Below are 27124 nucleotides of genomic sequence, written 5' to 3'. Positions count from 1 at the left end.
TCGCTTTCTATTTCGTCGTCTCTGGACAGAGGCGAAACACTTTTACAAAATATTTACCAATTCGAGACTCGAATTTTGCTTACGATTAATTCTATGGCGACATCTCTGTTTGGAGAGAGAAAGAGCAAGAGAGAGAGAATAATGATTAATGACTTATGGTAATTTGTTGTACCTTCGATTGTGCAATCCTGATGGAATGTAATCGTATTATTTACGCGATGTTACGTAACGGCAATCAATGTGCGTTAGCGCAATGAAACGCTTGTTTCTCTTTGGCCGATCGATCGCCTTTTGTCGGGGCTCTCGAAGGGAGATGAGTCGATTGTAACTAGAAAAGAATTGTATTGCTCTTTGTCGGTGATTGGGGTTTTTTTTATTGGATCGTTTGAATCGACGTGTTTCTTAAGTGTAATTGCTGTTGTGATAAATGAGATTTATTAGTTTGTTCTCTATCAATCTTTTGATGATGATGAATGGTTCGTAGATTGAACATGCATACAGTGAACTTTTTGAATTTAATGATATTCGATCTTTTATTTCGATTATTATTACTCGTATTGCGATAATATTTTTCGCGGTGGAAATATCATTCTATGAATTTTTTAAAATAATTATTTAGAATAACCTAGGTAATATTAAATTTCTTTTACCTCGTTTGAATATTGGAGGAGATATAGGAGAAATCTCAAATATAAAATGTTAGCCTTTTATTTATTGTTTCCTTTTTAGCACAATCCTGATAATAACGATTATTTTTCTTCGCTTTTTTTCACATTTTGTATGTTCTTCACGAAAATAGCTAAACTATATTTTTACCAACAAATTTTAAATTTTAAATTGAAACAATTCCCCAATTGCTTGCACGGAATTCGATTTTATATTGGATACCCATAGCATTCTATTTTTCAACCGATTCGCCTAAACCACGTGATATTTCTCGACCGTCTTCCTCGAAATCGAGCACACGGATGTCTAATTTTATCTCTTGCCGAGACAGGGCAAAAAAGAGCACGAGCAGAGTGTAATCGGCAATGCTCGAATCGAGTTCCCGAGCACCGTTCAATCATTCATGCGGTAAACAGGTTCCATTGAAGTCAAAAGCGAGCGCGCCATTCTTCGTCCCTTGTCCTGGCAAAAATCGAGTCGTATTTATGCAAGTCGATGCGTGCTATTGCCTTTCGAGCAGTCGCCCTTCTTGCAGGTGCTATTCCATGGAGCAGAAACAAGCAAAGAGGGAGGATTCGCTCGAGCGAGAAAACAATTGGCCAAATTTTTATTCTTCCTTTCTGCGAAAAATTTATTGAAATCCAAACACGTTAAAATGGCTATCGATTCGTATGATAAAGTAATTTTTACGTGAAAATGAAAAATGGCGAACGATAGTAGAATGTATAATAATATATGTATTTTTTTTTTTTTTTTTTTTTGACAAAATGAAATAAGCATTATTATATTAATTTCTGTTTTTGATTGATTTTCATTGTTGAACTATAACATACAATGATTATCTGTTTTTAATTTTCTCGCACGACTGTGCCAGTAATTCGTTTTCATCGAGAGAAAAGTTTCGTTTCTCGAGAAAGGAATTGGGCAAACTACGAAATGATAAACCTGTTTGTAACTCGCAGAAGAACATTTAAGATGGCGCAAAAAAAAGAAAAAAAGAACGGTGAAGAATGTCGGTAATCAACCCTGAAATTTATCACGAGATAAACTGCTCGTGGCTGGTTAAACATTAAATTTTGTTCGCCGAGCTTCATTAAACGTTCCTAGATCACTTTTTGACCACGTCGACGAATAAGTTTTCAGGAACAAGTAACTTTCTATCTCGGAATTGCTCCATCTAAACTCCAAACCACCCACTATTTTCAACTCTCTAGTAGCCACCATCTGCAGACGTCCGAAAACAAACTTCCTTCTCGTTCGTTCAAGAAAATTTCGTAAGAAGAAATATAGTTGCACGAGTTCTTGCTATAAAAAGTGTCTCGTAATAAGTGGAAGATTTATTTACTTATTTATTTATTGCTTTCAATCAGATACGGTTTAGGTTTGCACGATAAAGTTTAAAAAAAAAAGATTTACAATTATTAATTATTATTGCAATTAGATTTGGAATATTATTGAAAACGATTATGAATACATTTCCTCGATATTGGAGATTGTTCGAAAAAATGATTGCAAGAAAAGATTAATACACATAGAATATTGAAGATAAAACTTGCGTCTGAGGAACATTATTTTTATGACAAGTGAAAAATTCGCATGAAAATATACTTTCTTTTTTTTTCTTTGGTTCTGCACATTCATGTTCTGCGTTTATATCTGAAATATTTATTAAGTACCCTCGTAAATAAAAACCTAGCGATATAAACGTAAACATATTTCTCTCCTCACTTTATATTTATATACTTTGGAATTTACGATTCAACAGATGCGATATGAAAAATATAAAATTCCCTGTATTTATTTAATAAACGAAATAACGCAACGAGCATTTTCCATTGTTTCCAAAATACAATTTCTCGTCTCCAGTAAAAAAAAAAATTTCACTCGAACGGGATCCAGATCGATAAACGCACGCTCGTCACACACGGATCCAATGTTTCCGTATCGATTACCGCGCCGATATAATCGAAGATAAACTGATTTAAAAATGCACTCGGACAAACAAACGAATAAACGAGCGAGCGGGTAATTTATGCGGTTTCGCGGTGGCGCGACATTCCATTTAATTCATCGAAAAACGATCATAACGGGGCGCCATTAATTTCGATTTCCGCGATATTATTTATCCGGACGAAAGATGTATCCGCACTGTTCACGGTGCACCGAGCGGATATCCATCGCCGGAAACATCCGTCGTGGTAAACAACGGCCGAAATTATGGCGCGAAAACTGGCCGGACACGCGTCGATGCTTCACCGCGAAAATTTCGTTCCCTGGCAATTCGTTTCGAAACTGATCGATCGATGAAACGAGGCTGGAGACGCCAATATCGTCATTTATCGAAGAATTTATCGTGCGAGAAGTAAAGCTATATCAATCTTTCTCATGATTTTGTATTTATTCGGGGGTTCATGAATAATATATTAGATAGATAGTGTACTACGATGCTAAACGTTGATTCGAATATATCTTGTTGGCAATTTTTGTATTTCATGTTCTATTTTTGGATCATCTGACGACCATTGGTGGTTTAATTTTCAATGATGATGTGGTATTAAGTACTTTTTTTCTTTACGAGCATTAAGACGACAGAATAGAATCATCGGTTCAGCGGCTGCATTTGTCGATTGCTAGGAGGAAAAATTGGAAATGTCGTCTATAATCATCTTTAATAACGGAGAGGAAGTCGGTGTAGTTAGGTATGGATGATTGGCAAATTCCAAGAAGGTAAAATGTAACGAACACTTTACCTTGGTATTGCTTAGTTCATTCAATCTTATTTCCTCTTGGAAGGTAACAGAGCAAGGAAATAATCGTCATAATCGAAGATGAGATTTCATCATTTATTAAAACTGACACCGTTCTGAATTCTCGAAGAACTGATTTATTTAGAAAAACAAATTTCTAGAGAATTTTAAAAATATATCATTAATTTTGTATTTTTTACTGCATATTCTGTTATGCTCAAAGTTATTTGTAAAAATAAAATTAATTCAATCAATAGTATATCCTCATAATTGTTCTTGTTATTCAATAACAATATTTTAATTCATTTCAATTCCAAAATCAAATTTTTCGAGTTAGAATATTGTGTTATTCGAGGAGAATCTTTTCTTTTTTTTGAATACGCGTATCATTTTTTTATTTTGCATATTTTTATATACGATCTTTTGAAAATTTTTACCACGGCACGTGGTACTTTCTCTTTTACGTTCTTCTGACAATGATGAGATGTCTTCGTTCCCGGTGATTGAAGAGGAACGTATTCGCGTGCCCACGTGCCGCCCACATCGCCATTCAAGCGTGCTAAGCTTCAACATTCGCAAGCTGTTCTAGGAATTATTCGCTTATTGGCGGTCGTTTCAAATTCAAATCAGTTCCCATCTGTTTTCCGCGTAGTGACAATTATTAATTGCCCAAGCGACGTCTAATTTTTTACACTGCATTACTTATTTAGTGTAAAGAATAATTCAAAGCGAATACATTATGTCAATGAATTATATAAAATATGAATTTTTAGCCGAACATGTTAATTATTAACAAAAAGATCATAAAGAAATAGATATTAAAATTTGTATAATTTTCGTGATTTATTAAAATTTTATAAAACGAACTTTATTTATTTTTGCCTTCAAGTTTGCATCGTCGAACTTTTACCCTTAGAGAATCTCTAAATATAAATATAAATTGATATTCATTTAAATTGATTCAAATTGTACAACAAATTTAATATTTTAACTTCTATTAAACAATAGTTTTATCTTTTATTCTTCTATTATAATATTTAAATATAATTTTCTTAATTTTATTCGTTATTGTCCTAAAATTTAATCCAAAGGAAGAGAAATCTTAAACGCAACGCGATACTACATCTAACTTGATCTTGTGTTTAATCACCGCCCAAGTTCGTCAAAATTTAATTTAAATTCCGCTGAAACGTAGTTACTCGCTTCCGGCCGATGTAATCTTGCAGGAAGTTACTTCCTCATAATCGAATGGTAACTCGATCAATAATAACTCGAACTAATTGCTGACAAAATTTGACGAAGTTGTTAACGAGACAATGGTGGCTGGGGATCGATATTCCTGTATTTCCATGTGTAATTGCTCTACTTCGAATTAACTCCACGTTGCGTGAATCCCTTCGACGAGTTTACGCCAGAAAGGGCCCAAATGATTCCTAATAATTAGACAGGATTGCGACAGCGTTTAATGAACGGCAGATTTTTGGCGTAACGACGCAGAATAATTTCGCGAGAGCTTATTGATCCAAGTTGGTGTCACGTTTAACGGAATGAGAAGGACATTTCAGGTTGGAATTAATTTCCTACCTTTATCGATTTTCTACTAATACGTAATTGAACGTGAATTGTTGTTTAATGTATTATGAAATTAATTAATATGATAATATCTATCGATTAATTATATAAAATATTACAATTATTTTATTTTATTTACGTATAATTAATACAATTAATGGTTGTTTCTAATCAAATCATTTCTTCATTCATAGATCTGGTAGCTTAAATTCTGTTAATATTTTGAATCATTAGATTCAATATTTAATTTTTAAAAGGCTAAAATTTTAAATTTTAAATTTGATATAAACGTAGTAACAAAAGTAAGGTGACAAGGATATCGTTTTAAAAATTAAATTAGATAATAATTAAAAAATCAATTTACAATTTATCACAATTCTAAAACAAACATTCCAAAGTATTCAAAAGTATCATTTCCAATTCGATTATTCGAATGTCAATCCAGATGTATCACCTTTATTAACACCGATAAAGGATTGATAAACCCAATTATCCATAAAATTGATCAACTTGTACACCTCTTAATGAACGCGAAAAGGCGTTTCCTATCTCGCTACAAATCTTTACCGATCAAGTATCCTCAGACAAGCCTATTTTCGATATTTAGACCGTGCTTATCTCTTCTATCGATCGATGGGGTAATTGTGCGTTTCCGTGAATGGGCTGCGTTACTCGATCGCGTGCATAGTCTGGCAGGTGATGGCGAATAAAAAGAAGGTGATCGTGAAAGTTTCGCACACTCGAGCAGAACGTGCTCGCCTATCTCGGTTAATTGTCTCGGAAAGGCTTTCGTTTATCTCGTTTATCCCGCCAGAGTTCCGTCAAATCGACGGACGTTCTTGAATTTTCATTATCTTCGGGGCTACGGATAAGGTAAAGCCCTCCAGGTTCTTCCTCGAAGCGTTTTTCGTTATTTCGACCCCCCTCCTCCCTCCCTCCGTGGAAAACGGCTTCGACCCGATGAATTTGCATAATGGAATTGTAACGTTTTCTTTACGAATTGAACGGTTGTTTAATTTAGATTAGTCCTCTCGCCGTGACGATCATTCGGGCTAATTTAATAAGCAACGGTTTGACTTGGAATTTTTATTTGACGAATAAAATACGAATATTACGAAAATTTTTAAAAAGTGATTTTAAAAAGTACATTTTAGTTTTATTAATATTAATTATTTGCAAGCGTATATGTGTAATTAATTAAATGTTAGAGGAAGACGTTTATTATATGCTTGAGATTTTGTAATTTTTGCAGAAATTTTTATAATTTTCCAAATCTTATAAAATTTCCAGTTTACTATCCTTCGAAAATTTATTTATACAAATGTCACGGAAATTCGAATTTTAATTTTTATTCAAAATTCAAAATTTGTAAAAAGTAATGGAGTATATCTTTAAATCGATCAACCATTTCACTTTTATCGAATTTATTATGATTATCGCGTTTCTAATTTGTAGTAATGTACTTTCACTTTTAATCAGAAATTGCAGAGGCAAACGATCGATCTTTATCCATCCATAATTCACATTCCATTGCGACTTTACTCGTATTAACTTGTAATTGAGATAGCGCATTTGTGTCATCGTGTGCTATATCACAGGAAGAAGCCTTGCAACTTTCCCCATCGATATCGACGTACGACTTAGTTAAATATGGAACAGCGAACTCGTAATTCCTGTACCATCCAAGTCATCTTATTCTTACGTAAAATAGTCGATGTAATTTCACGGTGTTAAATTAAATTATGAACTTTAGATTTGAAATTAAATACCGTAGATTAACCGGAGATTAACTCGTAGCTCGTCATAAATCTTTACTTTTAATGTCATAATATTTCTAACGTTGCGTCACTTTCTTAATATTCATAATATTTTATAACATTTTTTTATGCAATTCTTAATTCTTTCATGTAATTCTAATGATTTTAAAATTAGAAATTGATTAACTGGGAGAAAATCTCTTCGGTGCTCGATCCAAACGATAGTAAAATTGAAAAAAACAAATTGAATTCGAGTATACGCAAGTTACAATATTCGAATATTTACGATATTCAGATTTCAAATGCATATTAATCTCTCAACTCTCGTTTTTCGTATCTGTCGTTTCTTCACACTTCATCATCCTCATAAACTCGTGTATAAACTCATAAACTGTACGGATGTATTTTTTTTTTTTTTACTTTATTTATTTTTTTTCACTCTTCATCGAAGTAACGCCAATAAATATTCAAGTGTGAAATTCTACTGTAAGAAATAAATTGTACGAAAGAAATCTCCTATTCGCGAAATAACCATATTCAACTGATTCTAAGGAAAAAAGAGTAAGAAATAGTTTCATAGAATTTCACGTAAAATTTCCTTATACGATACTTTTGCGATCGACTGTATATACTTTCAACTACTTATGGCATGTCTTTTGATAGAGAACAGACGTACCGTTCCGCGAAAGAAGCGGTCTCGAGATCGCTTCCACTTGAAACACGTCGACAGCGGCGCATCCGTGAAAAGTTTCTTCAACGTGGATCCTGAGGGACGTGTGGAAACATTGAACTGTCCGTAGGGAAGACATACGAGACCCGTGAGACTTTAAGTGGCTAATTAAACAACTTTCCCATGATGCGTGGATCGGGGAGGGAATTATCAGAGCGTGGTAGAACTGGATTAATGTTATGATTAATTAGATTCCTGATCGAACGTGCACGAGGGGGGACTGTTTTCACTTTGCCATTTCGTGTCGGCGATATAATTCTCTGGATTCATTAGGAGCAGGTTCTTTTTTCATCTTCGTAGAAAAGTGAATGTTGATGAAACTGTTTATGTAACTTAAGCGTGCAGATTTTTCATATTTCTTCCAGGAATGGAATTATTTTTTATCCCTGTTGTTAATATTATTTATACAAATGATTATTAAAGGTATTATCATGCATATTAAAGTTTATCTATTAGTTTATCTGTTATTCTTTTAATTTATCTAATATATGTATATTTCGAAATCTTTTTCTATACTATGTTTCTATATATTGATTTACAGTTTAAGTTCGGTATTATTTATTAAAATGTTTGCAAATATAAAATTTATTATTTCCGACACTTTTTATTATTTTAAAGAAATCGCTCCTCGTTTCAAGGTAAATATTATTTAATGATTCATCGAATGAATTCATCGGCTATATTAATAGGTTTCATTAAACGGATGTGAATATTAAATACACAACACGCGGAAAGATAAATATTTACCATGTTATTCTATAATACGGTTTTTCTCAGAATTCCAAACAGTGGAATTTTTCACGATATAATAAAACAGAAAAATTAAATAGAATGACAGACAATTTTAAAAACAGAGAAAATCCATTACTAATTAATTCATTGCATTTAATATATTTATCTACTAAATTTTCTTATATATATAAATTTTTTAAATTATAATTTTGTGTCTCAAACAACACAATTCTCGAGAACCTTAAATATATTCCTTACATAAGTGACGCAAGTTCAAAAGGCAAAGGTACAAACACTCTGTCATCGTATTGTTAGGAGTTACGATGCAATCGTCGTGATGCATCTTCTACGGTGGCGCTCTCTGTGCATCGCGTTTCCGGTTAACCAATTTTGTCGCCTGAAGGCCAGTATAAGAGAGAGAGAGATAGACGCAGCTCCAACACGTGGATTACGTAAGGCAATTCGCTTTCCATCGAATGCAGGACGCCTAGAAACCGGAGAAATGCAGCGCGTGCTTGACTGAACCGCTGCATTATAACCGGCAGACTATTTTGAAGCTGTGATTTTTAGAAATATAGGTCAGCCGCGTGTGTTTCTCTGGTTGGCGTTAGAGGGAATAAACCGCGTACACGCACAATTTTGTATTTTTTTTTGTATTTTGTTTCAAGTTTTTACCCACCAATCGTTATCCCTAATGTATTTTTTTTTAATGAGATCGTGAATGAAAAGATTATTGGTGGACGATAGATAAAATATTAGGTAAAATGAGGAATTTATTGAGGAAAATGTGTTATGGTTGACCATAGTGTAAAATTTAACTCGAAAAATAAGGATAAAAATATTACATAACAGTGATAAACAAAAATTTAATCCAAATGAAAATCTTGAACGAAACTTTAGCAATTATATCGAAAGGATAATTAAATCCTTAATTAATGCTAGTCAATCACATATATTTGCGCTATCATTGAAGAAAAATAATCAACTCACGCACAAGTTAAATACTCGTTTTCAATTTATTTTGCTCCATTATCAAGCCACTTCGTTCCTTTTCTGTTCTACCCATCGCAAAACGTTCTGTACATCGAAGATCAGGAAGAGAATTCCTCTACGATCTCGTATCTCATCCTCAGAAAAACGGACGCGCCATTGAACGTTAATTAATACCTCTTAAACGATCGTTTTTCGAGGTATCGTCGAAGAGAACGCCACGATGAAGTCGGAAGCGGAAAATAACTTTTCCAGCGACAACAGGGATCACAAATATAGCGACCTAGGTAGCTCGACTATTTTTAAAGCGGACATTTAGCTTTCGTCCACGGCTTTTCAACCGGCTCGCCGCTATTTTTCTCTTCTCATTCTCCTTGTTTTCGGTTTATCTACCGTTACTTTCTCCTTTACACCTTCCTTTCCTTTTCTCTTTACCTCTCCAGGTCTCTTCCAGGCCACGCAACTTCTATCGTTCCTTCACATTTTTTTCGTAATATCTCTCTGCTACCATCTTCGTGGTTTTATTTCTTCGAAAAATACTGGCATCGTGTCGTGGAAACCTTTGGGAATCGGCGATGTCTCGAGGAAAGAATCGGATCGAGGGAAGAAAGGCTTCATTTCCGTTATTTAATCCTTTCAGGATTTATCGTCGAACGATTTGTTAATCGGAAATAAACGAAAAAGATTTTTGTTTCTTTTTTTGATCAAATTTTAATTTTCCTATCTGAATTTACACTCAAAAGATGTGAAAAAATTTGCGTGCCTCTAATTTGGCAGTCAAAATAAAAAATCAATTTTACCTTTCGTTTCACGCAGGAACTGAAAGTTATCCATCACTGTTCACAATCAGCTAACAAAGTTATTTTCATCGTCATTATTATACGGTCTCCGTGTTTTTGATATAATTCCATTACGTGTACGTATAATTCACGAGCTAAATGTTTCTATTTTTGAAACGATTTGATGATGTAACTTAGTGACTTAATATCGCGTGTCCAGCGAATCGAGACCACCTGATGTCAGATGAAGAGATTATCATCTTGCATAAACGGAAACGTACGTGAACCAAATGATCCGCAGATAAATTTAGTAGATTAGCTTGCATTAACCCAGATTGTTGACCCGTAAGTCGTCTGTTCGTACGTTGAACTCATTTCTTGGAAGTTATAAAAAATCTACAATGAGAAAAAGAGCTTAAAGTGAATCTTCCTTTAAGCGCATTTCATTTAGAAGATTCATCGAAAAACTATCATTTCGCTGGATCGATAGAGAAGATAATTGTTACGTTTTATCATCGGTTTATTAGTGATAATTTTTGTCACTACAAACAAACACATTTTTCACAATAATTCGTTTGATCGAGTATGCGTGATTAAATTCCACGATCCTACCAATTTGAATAAACCAGCAATGAAACATAGGATAACAGGGGAAAACAGTATTCCAGCCTTGGCTATACACAACGAAACTACATTTTACAATTTACCTCAGCAAACTTCTCAGGAATTCCCTTCGAATCCACCTCTCCACATCCCCAATAATTCCCCCTGTTGGATCCGTATACCTCGACGCTACAAATCTTCGCTCCACTGCGCGAAACGGTTTCCCTTCCCTCACAATTTTCTCCGACACGAAAATTTCAAGGATGCTCGACGGGGGATAGAAAACGAACGTTTATAGCCGATACCGGAATTTACACGATCCCCGATATCCCCTCCACGTGGACCCACTACGAGAATCAGAAAGTGTTTAAGTCGTCGAGCGTTAAAGAAGGGGAAGGAGAGACGAGTTTCCTGTGTAATTCACGAAACCGTCTAGTTCGCAAAGTGGCATCGCAAGTTTAAAATTAGGAGACGAGTTGGGAATAGTTTCCGCCCCTGGATTGTGAAAGGTCGCCTCTTTGCTGGAGGCTAGTTTGAACCGTTTCGAAACGGTTAAAGGAGAAAATTGACCGATACTTAACTGCCTATCATTTGCGACAGCTGGGTAGCTTTTTAATTTTATTTTACGCCGTCAGGTGGCGTGATGTTGCTGATGCGATGTAATTTCCACTCGTCGAGTGGTTATGCGATGTATGAAGTTGTATTTCATCGTATGAATTTCGATTTGGTGATTGATTGGGAATTGGGGGTGAAATGGATCATTTTATATTTTATAGTTTGTCGTGAGTAGTAATTATTGTTACGTTTTTAAGTTTTATTTTATAAATATATTGTTGTAATTAAATTGTCTAAATTGTGTAAAAATGTGCAATGATGTTCGAACATTATCTATATTTATGTTAGTGTTTTTATATTTTAAATTATTATATAAAAGTGATTATTCGAGTAAAAAGATAAGTAAATTAAATTTGATATTTATGTACTATATAGTTGCATTTAAATATTGTCAAATATAAATGAAAATTTATGTTAATCTATATTTAAAATATTTTGCTATATAAAGATCGTGTATTTTATATCACTATTATATTTCATATTAAATATAATTAAGTTCATTAATTTAATGTTGGATATATTACTAACAATATATCTCTTTTTTGTTACAGCTCGATGATACGGCGCTCCAGCTCTACAAAGATGGCGACTATGGTGCCTATTTGGACCTCGAAGCTTCCATCAGTGAGCAACAAGAAGAATTCGAAGGCTTTCAAACCAAGTAAGTCTTACGTTATATAATATTAATACATCTCTCAAGTATATCTCTTTTCCATAAAATGTTTTGAACTACAATTATTAATCATATATATATTAAAAATTTTATTTTTTTCGAAGCATATTATTTTTTGAATAGCTTAAAATCGCATAATACTGGGCTTAATATATTTTATAATTAATCACAGATAATTAGTCGGAACTCTGTTGGAGACGAATATTTTGTTTATTGAGCCTTCGAGATGCATCGAGACCCGTCTCTGATACCTTTGATCCCACGAGATTCGATGTACTTTACCTACCTCGTGTTGGGACAACTGAATTATACAGAAACTGTTTCCTAAGATATATGAGCAAACTTTGCAGGCATGTTTCGAGTAAGTGTGAGGACGAAAAGATATCGTGTAAACGTAGTGGAATTAAGGCCTTTCAACTAAGACATATTAAGTCGTATAAACTTTCTTACTAATTTAGGTTGAATATTTAGAGGGTCTTATAAATTACGAGGTTAGATTATACAAAATGATTCGTTCAATTACGAAAGATAAATAGAAGCTATTTATTCAGAATGAGTAAGATAATTTTACGTAATATTATATTATGAGTTGAATAAATTTTCTTGAATATTTAAGGAAAAATTATATAAATAAGATAAAACTATATAAATTTCATACAGCTTTTGCTATTTTACCGAAAGAATTGAAGAACGCAATGAGAAAAATTTGTTTGTCTCAGGCCATGTTAAATTAAATCAGCAACACTAAACAGGATGAGAGTCTGTATATACGTGTATAGAGCCGTGAGAGATTGATGACACTGATCCTGATCTATTGACGTGTTACTGGGAACTGGAAATAATGCCAGGAAAGAAAAAGTAGGTCTTTCCTCGCAATTTTGACTCGTTTTCCTCGACATATATTTCGTTAAATTGAATAATGTTGATAAATTCGTTATTTTTCTTTCGTATTTTCTTATGAATGACACGTGGAAATGATACTTTCATTAGATGAAAGTCCTTTAACTTTGTTCAGATTCATAATTATTTAAAATATCCGAGTAAAAAATTCCAACGAAAGAAGAGAAATTATTTATCAAATGAAAATAAATTTTTCTATTAATTCACTTACGTTGATTAAACTATTGGCGCCATCTCTTTCCAACTCTAATAAAATCAAAACTAATAATCGCATTTTCAATTATCTATCTATCTATAGGATTTCACAATCATCCATTCCTTTATATATTATCTTACGTTCCTCGACAACGAATGTAATTAGGTCGCAGCAGGATACTACTCACTTTCTTGTTTCTCCTTTTTAAGGGGGATTAATTCACGACTTTTTCTCGTTCTTGATCCAGTAATCTTTTTCTATATTCATACACATATCGGTCGGTTATTATGCGTGGAAGCGTGTCGGTGGAAAATCACGACGAAGATAAGAATCTAGGATTAATTAAGACCGGCTTGGAGAGAAATTAGTCTGTTGGCGTTAATTTCGCATCATGCAAGATCTCGAGGACCTTGAGTCGAGTCGTGTCGAGCACGCTTTCAATAATCGACACGACTGCCGAATAATGTTCTTAGTGTTAATTAAGAACACCTCTGAATGCAGGATATATATCCGTTGCTTTCACTTCATGTTCGAGTTTCTCAGATTAGATGCAGTCGTATATATTTAGCAAAGTCGATGCTCCATTCGACGAGACGATTCCAGGATGAAAAAAGGGATATAAAGGTGGGATGTACGTGCGTTGATGAAAATTCTTTGCGTGGTGTTAATGACGTGGTGTGAAACGGCAGGATAGTAACGAGGATTTAAATTGAGCTCTTTGTGCTCTTTGTTCGGACCAGATTGTTAAACGTAATTATTTTAATTATTTCTTTTTTTTCATCCTATGAAAAAATGTGTAACGAAAGCTTTTAAATTGGAAGATGGTAAACGAGAATTATATTTTTGTGAAGATAATTTTGAAGAAACTGCGAGAATAATTAGCTTCGATCGTGATATAAATTTTTTCCCCAGTCTATTATAATGCTGTATTAACAGATGGCGTACGTAGTACTTTTGTCGCTTGAAAGAGGAAGAAGTGCAGAAAAATCGTAATTAAAATGAATATTTAGTTAGTTTGGATACATAATTTTATTTTTATGGCGAGAAAGAAAACAAAATGTATTCCATTTCCATTTAAACGGAATCCCTTAATTTGTCATTTCCTTAAATATTATAAATATCAATTTAAATCTGATCTTAACAATCATATTTCAAATGTAATTAAATATAAAAAAAAAAATCTTTTAAATACCTCTTTAAATCCCATCAAAAAAACGCGAGAAAAAAGGAAGAAAACTACACGTACCTCATTTTAAATGTCAAATCCAACTTCAACTTAATTAAAATTCGTGTTTCCTTTCAAATATTCCCTCGTTCTAGATGGAAAATTCTTCAGTGGGCGCGATAAAAAAACCACTTATTTCTCGAAAAGCGTGGTTTAAATCTGTCGCATATCGGATTCGCGTTAAGATCGATACCAAGCAACTCACCCGATTTCGTGAAGTAGTATCGAGGAATCGCATTTTCGATTATTCCCGGTTCATAGCCCGAAGATCGAGGTTTTCGCCGATTTTCCAATGAAACCTACGCTCGTTTCTCCGCCACAATGGCTGCTGAAAACGGGGGTGGAGAGGAGGAGATAGAGATTCATCGCGTTCATTGTGTGTAACACACTCTATACTCGAAGAGATTGACTTCCTCCTCGAGGCGAATCGATATGAATTACTCATTGGATGAAAATTACATCCTACGAGCCTGTGTTTTCTTAGAGGACTTGTGCAACCGCGAATCCTCTTCGACTCGGCTCACGATATTCATGATTCGACGATTTGAATTTCGTGTCACGTCAACGAAGTGTGGATCGTTCGTTTTTATTTATAACATCGTGCTATTTTCAACTCGTAATTATTCATCCAAGAAAATTTCAGAAAATCTTTGCATCCCTTATTCATTAAATCCGTCTACCACCACTTCTTGCGACACTCGCGAAAATCTAACATCTGATACGCAAATATTTCGTATATCTGCAAAGATCTGGAGCGACAGATACGGCAGAATTATCGAAGAATCGGATAAATATTATCGGAATAAATAGTATTCGCAGCATGGATCGGGTATAGGGGTTGGAAACAGAGGATTGATGGCGGATTGACGAAAGACAGGTAGAGGGAAGGGCCGAAAGCGAGGTTAAATAAATGTTTGACCGGTTGGTGCTCTCGTTCTAATATTTGAAATGCTGGAATTTTCACGAACCGCGAAACGACGTCATACGTTTGCCTTCGTCTCGACCCGCCTCCCCCTTTTTCTCCATTCTCTCCGATACAACAACGGCGGCGAACCGGTCCGACCCTCTTTTTTTCCCTTTTTTTTTCTTTTCTTCTTTTCCTTTCTCGTCGATGCCCACACGAGTCGAACGAGGCAACGACACGGTCCATGGCTCGCCCTCGATCAGATGAAAACGCGTTTTTCCGCCCGATATTGGCTCTGTGGTTGAAATTTGTCGACCGACCGGTGTGCACGCCACGCTGGACCGCGTTCGATAACCACCCCCGCGCTTTCTTCCTTGTTCTCTCGTCCTTGGGTATTAACTAGGCGTACGGATGCTCGAAAATATGGGATGGAATTTTTTTCAGATTCCCAAAAGGATTTCGAATGTTTATTTATGTTAATTTATAAACACGTTCGGTTAATTTTGGAACGCGAATTAATTTGAGATTCGATATCAAATTTGGGACGTGATTTTTGATTGGTTGGAATATTATTTGAGATTTTTAGGTTTGGAGATTTTCATATTCATTGAAAGAATTCATAAAGGAAGAAAGAATATACGTGGAATATACGTGAAAAATTATTGTATGTATCGTTCTTTTTTATTTTCATTTTATGATGATGCTTTTGTTTGAAGTATTTCTTTATTTATGTACGTTTAATTTTTTTATATATTATATATTATATTTTATAATTTTTTAAGATTTGGGTATAATGAATTTGTATATATTTATCACGAGAATTTTGTTTGTGAAAGATATTTGAGTTTGCCAAGTGATGAATGATTGCATTTTGTTACTTTATTTTGTTTATTTATGCAACAAGTTTCATGTTTTGTTATTTGAAGTTATGACGATATCTTGAAAACGCGATAATTATATATCTTTTATTAGGCACTGATCTGTTCTTGGAACGATGTACATCTCAGTTGTTAGGTATAGTATAAAATAACTATGATAAACTCTGGCAAGATTCAAATTTCTATTGCAAATTTAAGATTTTTCGAAACTTTAATATTTATACATTCACATAGAATACAATTTTTATTCGAGTATTTTAAATATCTTCAATTTTTTATCCGAATATTATTCAAATATTATCCATTGTTCTTCATTCGTACATATTATTCAAATAATTATTTCGTATACACAATATTTTATTCTATATTTTCAATTTATTTTTAAATCTCCTTTTTGATGGTACATCAAATTTCGAAAACACTCAGTATATTCCATCGGTATATATTCTACTATAACCAAAAGTTGAGCACGTTTATTTTAATCATTACGTTGTTCACGTATTCACATCAGAATTACGTCATTCACCAAATTCGAATTTAATTTTCGTGTCCGTAATTCAAACAGAAGTAAAGCTATCAAAGTTCAATTTATAATTAATAAAACTACCGACTGATAAAAAAAAATAACGAAATAATAATACTTAAAATTTCTAATTTTAAATAAATTAATATCGCCTATATTTTCAAATATAGTACATTAGCAGTTCGAAATAAATAAATATCACAAATAATTACTCTTCGTTTCAAATTTTGCCCAAATCCAAGAAAACTCGTAATCTCAAGAACTCAATCGCGGTCGGCGATAAAACTCGAAATTACAAGGCCGTGCCCACACGTCACGTCGCCCAGTTTCCATCGTTTTGCCGCAATATGTTCAGCCACCCACGTCGATCCATGCTCTCTCCATAGATTTTCTTCGTGAAAGCCTCCCGGTGAAAATTGCGAAAACCAAGGATCAAGAGTGTGGAAAATCCGGACAAAGATGAGAAGGTGTCTCGCGTGGTCGGTCGTTTATCTTCTTGTCGTAACGTCTCGCGATGGACCGCCCACGCTGCAACTTTTGCTCGCGATATCCTCCTGGCCATTGTGTTCCGCGAAAATTAATTCCTTTCCACGGTATTACACGCAGCGAATACGCAATGTGGAGAGTCAAGTTAACAAATCGTCTGCCACTTAGAAGTAAAATGCCCCAATTAAAGTTTCTCTCCGCCCGGATTCCGGAAGTTGAGAAAGATTCGTGAAGTTGAAACTGAAGAGATGTGAATGATATTCGTTCGGAGAAATAATAAAATGAAGGTATCTAATTCATTAAGAGATATTATTACATTTCGATATCACGAAAATATCAGAAATACTTTCACTTTCTTGCTAAAACCTATTGTACAATTCCGTCGTTTCTAAATCGGTCATAAATTCGATTACGATCCAAGAAGATCCTCTGTATCAAAATTTATCGATCGACCATACCCAATATTATTCACAACGCAACAGACATTGGATATAAAACAGACTTATACGAGACTTATAACCATCGAAGTCGTAGGTTTGGAACGTTGAAGAGGCGCAACCTGACGTAGCAGCGTCCTGGGAGGCTGTCACGAGTTTCAAACAGTTCTCCCTCCTCACCTCGGTGCACGGCTCGTGGGAATAGATTGCTATGAATTTCTAGAACGCGTGGGTACACGGTCGCAAAATTATGGCGATCAATCTCGTGCGCATTAAGAAGAAGGGTTGAGAGTATATCCCTAAGTATATATATACTATATATAAGCCGGAAAACTTGGATCACGATGAGTTAATTAATTACATTTGTCTCGCGATCTGCCCGCAAGGAACTCGAGTTTCTGCCTTCTGTCGTCTCAGATCGTTAACTCATTAATGGATTAATGAACATCGGGCAAAGTTATATAGAGAAGAAATTTTGAAGTTAGGCCGGCAACCAGCCTCTGATCGTGTTACAGTTTGAGGGGAGATTGATGTAAAGGCGCCTTAAGTCGAATTATCGAAAGTGTCGTACAACGAGTGCTGTGATTGTTGGAAAAAATTTTGGAAAAAACGATGAAAGTTATATCACGCGATGGTTCATGGACATTTTGGAAATCGGATACAAGGGATTTTTATTGATAGTTGATATTTTTATTGGAATTATTATCGGAGAGTTTTTATTCGTGTATTTTTATTTTCTATTATTTTATTTTTTATTCGATATTTTTATCGAATGTTGATTTTTAATTCTCGCTAAGGCAAATTATGAAATTTCATCCTTGAATTTTTATGGAGATATTAATTATTCTAGAATTTCATTCGATTTTTTGAAAACGTAAAAGGATACAAAAAACTGTACCCGAATTCAAACTTAAATCTATCCATTTTATCTTCCCGACGCGAATCATAATTTTATACAGCTCGCGAGTTCTAGAATTAAAAATTGAATAATTAAAACTGCGAACAATCCCAGCTGACTCTAAGAAGGACAGCGTGCCATCGATTAACAATATCCACTGTAGAAAGAAAAATTTTTAAATAGAGAAGATTCGATAAATCCTTCCCCGACTCTTCCTTATCGTTCGATTCGAAACTCGATCTTCGATGCCCTCTCGATTTAATAAAGCACGTGCCATTGTCGCGTCTCTTTCTATTGCGCAATCCGTTTGAATGCACGTAGGTACAACATAAGCTGACTACGTATAATTATAATGGAAGCTATATATCCGCGAGTGTAGAAGGGTGGTGGGGAGGGCCACAGCGAGGATATGGTGGGTACTCTCCCAGGGGTTCAATAACCAGGCACAATAAGTCGCTAAACGTTCGGCATAGACGGCACGATGAGTAATCAGCTTCCTACGTATCGGCCCCGGGGATCGTTAAGGTGTGTACACACGTCCTCGAACCGAGATACCTTATACATTTATCGGCGAGGAAAGGAGAAAGGCGATTGTGCGCATCTATATGATTGTTGTGTTTCGATCGATGGAAAAATTTCTAAGCGGATATGATTGCTTGGAAACAATATTTTGGGAGGGGATTTCTGCGTACAATTAGGAATCTTGTCGGTTTAATTTTCGTTGCATTTTTGAAGAAATAGTGATTTATAGATGTTCGATTCGAAATATTTATTTGGTGGAAAAGTATCAGAATTGAAACATTTTGATTGCTTGAAAATTTTAGAGGATATTGAATAGGCAAATATAATTAATAGATTGGAGAATTAATGGAAGATTTGACAGAGAAATATTGTTGACTTGGCAGCTTTGAATCTATTTTATCCAGTATCATTTTGATCTTCTAATTTTAATTATAAATGAATTTATATTTGATTTCTTATGTTTCCACTTTACTGTTTCAAAATAAGATAATCAAAAGTATTGAAAAATGAAAGAATCTAGTTCAAATGAATTTAGAAAATTAAATAGAAGTTAGTATAACAGTAGTTATTCAGAACAGGAGTATGAAAAATTGAGAAAATTATTATTTCATATATTTAGAAGAAGGATAGAATTCAATGTCACATCAAAGTTAATGTATATATGTTAAATCGATGAGTTCATATTGAAATCGGCTACAGTGATATTTAGTTAAAAATACACGTGTCATTTTGTAACGATCTTTGCACTTTTTCAAATATTCAGATTCAAATAAAACTTCAAACATTTGATATTTAATTTTCGTATCGGTGATTCGGTGCAAATTTTACAGAAAAATTATTATTAATTTTATATTTCCGCGTTTATAAATACAACAACTTCGATTCTCGAATATGTATATCTAATATTAGCACTATTTATCGACTTGGCGCCAACAGATGTTTGCCTCTTTTAGACTGCACAACATTTTCGAACGAGGAAAGGATTTTGAAATATGAGTACTACCTATTCGGAATATTTTTCACCATGAATCCAAGTTTCTCACAAGAATGGAACTGATACGTTGCCAAGGAAATGGCTAGATGTCATAGAAAATAATGGCGAACCAGCTTATAGATATTTCACGAAAAATATATCTAGATACGGATGGAAGTATAGGGGGAAGTAAAGGGGAATTGCTTGTGATTCTATATTTACGTTCCATAATTATTATCAAAATTATTATCGTACAACGACCGAGAAAATTTTAATTTCAAACGTTGTTTTCAAAACTGTTGAAATTTAAAGACGTTATTTAAAACACGCGATAAAAGAAAAAGCTATATATAAGATTTATCTCTCCTCGAAATATATTTTTTACGTTTACGCGATGAGCTCATAGGATTTGTAAATTATGCAATCCAGTTGCTCGCGGTTAAAAGAAAAGCGGATTAAACTTCTATTTTTTTTTTTAACGGAGTGATCTCATCATTTGAGATCACAAAGCGAAGCTTACTAATATATATTTATAAATCTCGCGCTTGAAGTCGAATAACTTGTAATTTCAAGAACAAAATATCCTGTAAAGATTAATCCTAAAGCTGTTATTTTAAAATTCGTAAAACATCTCGTTTAAAATAATCACTTAAACAAAAGAGAAAGAACTCAGTTTAAGCAAATATATATCTAATGCAGAGATATACGTTTAAATGCGTATTCCTGAAAAAGGAACGAAATGTATGAAAAGGTCATTATAATTCCCCAATCGCTACATTTCATCTCGGAACACACAAATGAACGTTTCGAATTACCCCTCAAGCAAATCGCGATTCTCCTCCCCCCTCACGTTTTCATCTTTTCTCTTATTTTCTCTCTGCCGAGGGTGGAAAGAATTCATACGGATAAGTCGCGATTGTTATGGAAATTTTTAAATGGCACGAGCGCGGGGGTATTATTTGCGCATACCGGCTAACGAACCGTCTCGAAAACCACGAGTCTCGTTTTCCCGATTTGCATCAACATTTTTGTCGCATGCCAGCCGAGAAAGTCGTTTTGCATGATAACGGTTGTCCCTTGGTAGGTTATCACGTTAAATCTATAGTTGCGCTGTAGTGCACGCCAATAAATCGGCTCATTAACGCCGTCGTGATAGAATCGTAAACTCGAGCCGCGTTGTCACGCTAATGTTATTAGCATGCGTCGAGCGAAGGACGTTTGAACGATTATTGTGAATGAATGGCCGCGAATATACGCGCTTCCTCCATTAACCGCTTTGAATCGTGGCCGATACCGCTTTTATTTGTAAAAATCTCTAACGGGAGATAATAGAGGATTATCCAAATTGGCCGACAATCGTATTTAAAGTGAAATAAAACGTGAATTATTTATTCACGTTTTTAATGGGAAGTTCATTGTATAATATTAATTATTGCAAGTATCATTCGAATAAGTTATCAATTTAGCGTTATATAATATATAATGATTCGTTATAAATTCGTTTTCATCTAATGCGAATTAATATTCAACGATATTATAATATTGAAAACTTGAAATAATGTAAATGATTCTTTCCCTATTCGAAAATATGCATTGGAAAATATCGGAATAATTGCAGTTGATGGCATTTGTATTTGACAATTTTTCAAAATCGATATCCCGGAAAAACGAAGCATTTATTAAACTAAAAATTTAATTCCACTTTATAACAAATATTTTCGATGAATATTATTCCTATAATTCTTACATTAATCGATTGCACTTATATTTGACAATTTAATAAAAATTTAACATGTGTATAATTTCTGTTTAAAAATATTTGTCCAAAAAACATTTCGAGAAGAATCAAAAATTAATTTATCACATTTATATATCGTCCCTTTTTAAAAAATTACAAAACTGAATATTATCGAGCATTAAATGTCTAGAAATATTTATCGAGGTAATATACGATTTGTCGAGAGAAATTGGGGGAAAGAATCATTGACTGGAACGAGTCAGTTTCTTAGTTTCCATGCGATCAAGTTCGCGCCTCTTTCACCTTCTCTGTTCGTTTCATTGTCCACCGATTGGGATTTACAAATTGAGTCCATAAGCGATGGCAAACGGCCTGGAAACGTGAGTAACGATCGGATAGGAGCGGCAAGAACCGGGTAATAGAAACGTCGATGGTCAAGTGCCAGTCTAGTAATTGTCTTCGTTTGATCAAAAATACTTCGAGTGATTCGAACGTTTGATACCTCGACGAGTTCCACATGTGATTTTTTATCGAATGTTATTTAAAGTTGATCGAATGTTACATTCGTACTCAAAAATAAACGAGATCATAGAAATGTATATATAAAGATATAACGAATAATATATTGTAGATAATAATATAGAGTTTCCATTATTCGTATATAATAGTATATTCAAATATTCAAATGTTTCGTTAAAATTTAATTAATATATTTGTTGAAAAATCTAATGGAAAACAAACATCATTTCGTTTGTTCATTTCACAAATTTATATTTGTTTTATATTGAGAATTATAATTTAATAATCAAATAGATGATTTGATTTAAGATTTCTAAATTTTTTCAAACGTTTGTTTGTTGTTTAGATAAAAATTGCCATTCTTTTTTTGATTTTTATTCGAATAAATTAATTTCAATGTTAGCAAACTTATTATTATTATTTGAACGTTTGAATATTTGAAATGTAATACGTTTTTGAGCAAAGTTTTATTTTCGAAATAAATAAATAATTTCACGAAAAAAATTACAATGGATATTAGATTCGATTGAATTTTTCAATGTTCAATGAATCAACCGAGTGATATCAGTTTCAAATCTGAAATTCAAGTATTTAAACTTAATCAAAACTTTAAAAAATCCTTGTCCATATATTCATTCACCATCCAAATTTGTAACGAAATCAATTATTCAAAAATTTCTTAAAAATATTTTCTATCTCGATATATTCGTGTATTAATCTGACATCGATCTTTACATGTACGTATGCATGAATATGAAAATAGACGCCATTTGAAACGCATCGATGCATAATAGAGTTAAACGAATTCAGGATAATAGACTGGCCGGAAGGAGATCAGAGCAGATCAGAATTGATAGATCCCCTACGGAATCGTTTGGACAAATAAGTATCGAGACTATCAGGACTGTCTAACCGAAGGTTCCATCACTTCTCAATGCAGAATCCGATTATTGGATTCGAGTAGCATAATCGTATTACCGACAATCAACCGATATCTACAATTGGTTTGCACCGATTCCGTGTTCTTTGAACGGAATGAGCGCATTTTAGTTAAGGATTGAAAGTAATTGATATTCCTTGTAGTTCCTGAATGAGCCAATATTCGTTTAAATTTTATAGAATATTTTATCTTGCATTCATAATATAAGAATTCCACATTTTGCTGTGGAATTTTCTTTGTATGAGTGATAATTACATAAAAGTTACATAAGTGGGAATTTTCTTTCATATAAGTGTTGTCTTTTTCTTCTATTATGATCCAATGAAGATTGAATATAAGAAAGGATTATAAATATCATATATAAATTATAGGTCTTCTTTGTAGATTTACTAGTAAGATAGATTTACTAGTAAGATTTTGAATCATTAAAATATAGATTATTAGAGTATCGATGATAAATTTGTAATCAAAAAATATTGGATACTTGGATTGGGAAACTTTTTGATTAAAGAATATATAAATTTTAAAATGCTTTAAAGATATTCTTAATTTTTTTTAAAAGCAACTATAACATATTGTTCTCTTTAACGTAAAAATACATTAAGAAGAAAAATGTAATGATACTTGTGTTTTAAAATTGATATTGATCTTCTATTTCATGTTCTACAAGAAAAAATACAATTTTACTTATTCGGAAATGTATATTATTATGATATTCCGATATTCTTGACGCTACATTATTTCCATACACATAGCCATACGTTGTTTTGAAACAAGAGGTACTCCGCTATTTTAAAACACATACTGCTGTGTTATTAGAAAATCCATGCACTGTAGGTTATAGTGAAATAAGTATGAATAATATCATATTATACACGTAAAATTGAAAGATCGTATGATACGTGTTATATAAAATATAATACTAAAAAAATTACATTGTACGTTTATTGAATGTTTATACATAGAAGCATAGTGGAAGTTTCAAATAAAATTTTCTTTATACAATGTGAAAGTAATAAATCAAATAGAAGCAATATTATTTATGTAAAAATAAATCCAAAAAAAAAAAATAACATTTTTTCGTTTGAAATTTTCGAGAAAATCAATTTTAGAAATTTGTTAAATATAAAAAAATTGGTTCAGTTTTGAATTGTATTCGGGTTAATAAAAGATTGGTCTACGAGCAAAAATAAAATTGGTTCATTTCAAGATCGAATCTAAATATTCTTCGAGTATACGAATATCTGATTAATTTCGATTTTAAAAATAAAATTTCGTATCCTTTCGAGAATCAACTAAATTATCTTGCGTTTTACAAATATTAAATTTGATTTCAAAAAAATAATCTAAAAAATATCATCTCTTGTTTGTGTTAGCAAACGTGATCAATTACAATCATCTTATTTAACATTTATTAATATACATTAGTAATCTTCAGAGGAAAAAACTTGTATCTTATTTACATCTTAACGTCATTGATTTAAACACGTTTTTCAAGATATTAATAAATATTTAACAAAACTCTGTTCAGAAACTCTTCTAATCAATCATATTAAAATTTTTCATTAAATGTTTCAAAGATAAATAAAAATAAAAATGAATTGTTATGAAAATCTTCAAATTTTTCACGATTTTCACTCACGTAGATGTGCATTTTCGTGCGAAATGCTCGAATTTAATTTCGTTGGTGGGGATTCTTCGGTTAGATTAGTTACATTTGGATATCCTTTGAGATTCTCTTTCGATTCCCAGATGAGAAATGCATCGTCGATTAATTTAATGAGTTTCGCCATCGGATGAGTCACGTGTTCTCTCGTTCGAGAATAGATTTTACGTCGTTCGCCAGACGATGTGTTGACGAAACGAATGGAACGACAAATTCGAATGATAAATTCGACGCTGATGCTCGATTCGTTGGTTAATTAGCATCGAAAAGCGTCAGGAAGTGGACAAGTGATTTTACTTTTTATCGGTTCGTGTCTGAATACACATGAATATTTAGAACGAATTTGCATACTCGAGGATAGCGTAATTATTTGCATAAATAATGTATAGATATCGTTAAAAGACAAAAAAAATATATTATGTGTACAGTTAATGACAAATGTTTGTTTTCTCGTTATTATTTTGTGGCCTTTCATATTTTTGCATCTGATAAATGTTGATTTTAATTCTATGAATTGATCCTTTCCAATATGTATTGCAATGTTTTAAAATATAGAATTTTTACATTTATTGTTAAAGAATAAAAAAAAAAAAAAAGGAAAAAATAAACCGTCTTTTGAAGAAATTAATACATAAAAGATATAATTTACAATATGTATTTTGTAATTTATTTACATACAAATTAAACATCGAATCTCGAAAAAGTTTAAAGTGAAAATATATAAGAGAAATTTTATTTCGGTCTCTAAATAAAAAAAAAAGTTCGAGAAAATCGAATCAAGAGGAAACCCATATGCCATTTTGTCAACCTTTGTCGTTTACGGCAAATGAGAAAGAAAAAGGCGAAACAAATAACCAGCGACGATAAAACTCATTTTCGTTCACGAGCTCCTCCCTGTTTTCCTCCGGTGAAAATCGAAGGTTTCCAAATAGCTAGCGATCCGGCTCGGAATAAATCGCATAACTGGGTTTAGAGATCTATTCTCAGGAGATCGACCAGCGGTCTGCCTCGGCCGTCTCTCGTTTTATAAATATCCATCTGTGTTTTCATCTGTGAAATTCTGATTCGAGCAACGATGAGTCAACCTCTATTATTGTTTATTGTCGCATTTTCTTTAAAAAAAAATCTATTTTATTACATTATATACAGCACATGAAAGAAGTAACAGAAAATTTCGTAGAATATTTTGATGAAGTTTAATTATTGTAAATTTTAACATACATATATTGGTCATATTTGAATTTTAATGCACCGTATTCCTTTAAATATAAAATATGAGAGTCATCGAATTAAGAGTAATGGTAATTGTGAAATTTTTATTTTTTTTTTTATATGTCTTTATTAAATCTACCTCCGTTATTCCATAATGCTTATTTATCGTCGATTGCTTTCCAAGGTTACGTTAAATTCGCATTTTATTATCATATTCTGCGACGTTTTCATAATGAAAGATCTCAGGTCTCGTCAGAGATATCGGAAGAAATCTTTTACTGTAAAAGATCAGATCCGTGAATATCCCATAAAAATGAGGATAGAAGAATATTACAATGCAATTATACAGGGAGAAAATTCGAATATCTTAGAAACAATATCGAATAATATTGATTTAATTGCATCAAAATATAATAAACTCGCTAGAATAATATAAATTTTCCTATATCATCCAATCAATATTTTAATGTATTATTACAAAGTAATCAAGATTTAATCAGTATGGAATTCGCCCTTCATAAATCCTTTCTCGCCATGCTTTTGTTTCACGGTTCATTGCATTTTAATCAACGAATTAAAGATATAAATCCCCCAGAGAACGAAATATCGATATTATAGATATTATTTCCTGTAATCACCCCATGAAAATATTAAGTGTATCAAGGTATTAAATGCGCGTATCGATGTAATTTATTAAAATAATTTTTCACGAAATTTTTCTCACCAAAGGAAAACAACAAAGATTCAATTGTTGCAATATTATGAAAATCATCGAGCGACGAGATGTATCCTTGCATATTTTTTTATGAAGAGATTCTGCGTAAGATGTTCTACATGTGTTAATTTAAATTGACCGTGGCTAATTGATGTTTTACAAGAGTGTTACACCGTCACGAGCAACACACGGCACAATTCAATTATACACCTGAGAGTATTGCATAATAACGGCCTCGTCACGCTCTGTTATCTGTTTAATTTAATCCAATTCGATACTGTTACGTTCTTCTTTCACATTGGTAAACAGGAAAATATCGTCGATATTGATTCTTACGAGTATCTAATCGCATAATTCTTATCTCTTCGTCACTTTTTTGAAAGAATGTATATTAATCATAAAGATGTAATCAACAATATTTATAAACGTAAAAATATTTTACGTTCTTTATAAAACGTCAAAAATTTATGAAGAATTTTCTTTTATTAAAAATTTTATGAAAAATTTTCTATTTTATATTCTGTTAGA

At 32.9% G+C, this 27124-nt stretch overlaps 1 protein-coding gene across 3 annotated transcripts in view; it reads left to right on the top strand.

Annotated features, from left to right (window-relative positions):
• Nucleotides 1-27124, top strand: part of LOC107993995 (FH1/FH2 domain-containing protein 3) — a 232713-nt gene that overhangs the window by 50768 nt on the left and 154821 nt on the right. For all 3 annotated transcript variants that reach the window (XM_062076040.1, XM_062076036.1, XM_017050701.3), the window contains exon 2: nt 11743-11852. In XM_062076040.1, coding sequence (XP_061932024.1) covers nt 11743-11852 — 110 coding nt within the window. The remainder of the gene's footprint in view (nt 1-11742; nt 11853-27124) is intronic.

Source organism: Apis cerana, linkage group LG6 (genome assembly GCF_029169275.1).
Source record: "Apis cerana isolate GH-2021 linkage group LG6, AcerK_1.0, whole genome shotgun sequence".
NCBI lineage: Eukaryota > Metazoa > Arthropoda > Insecta > Hymenoptera > Apidae > Apis > Apis cerana.
Note: the sequence above shows the minus strand (reverse complement) of the source record. Positions and strands in the feature narration are given on the sequence as shown.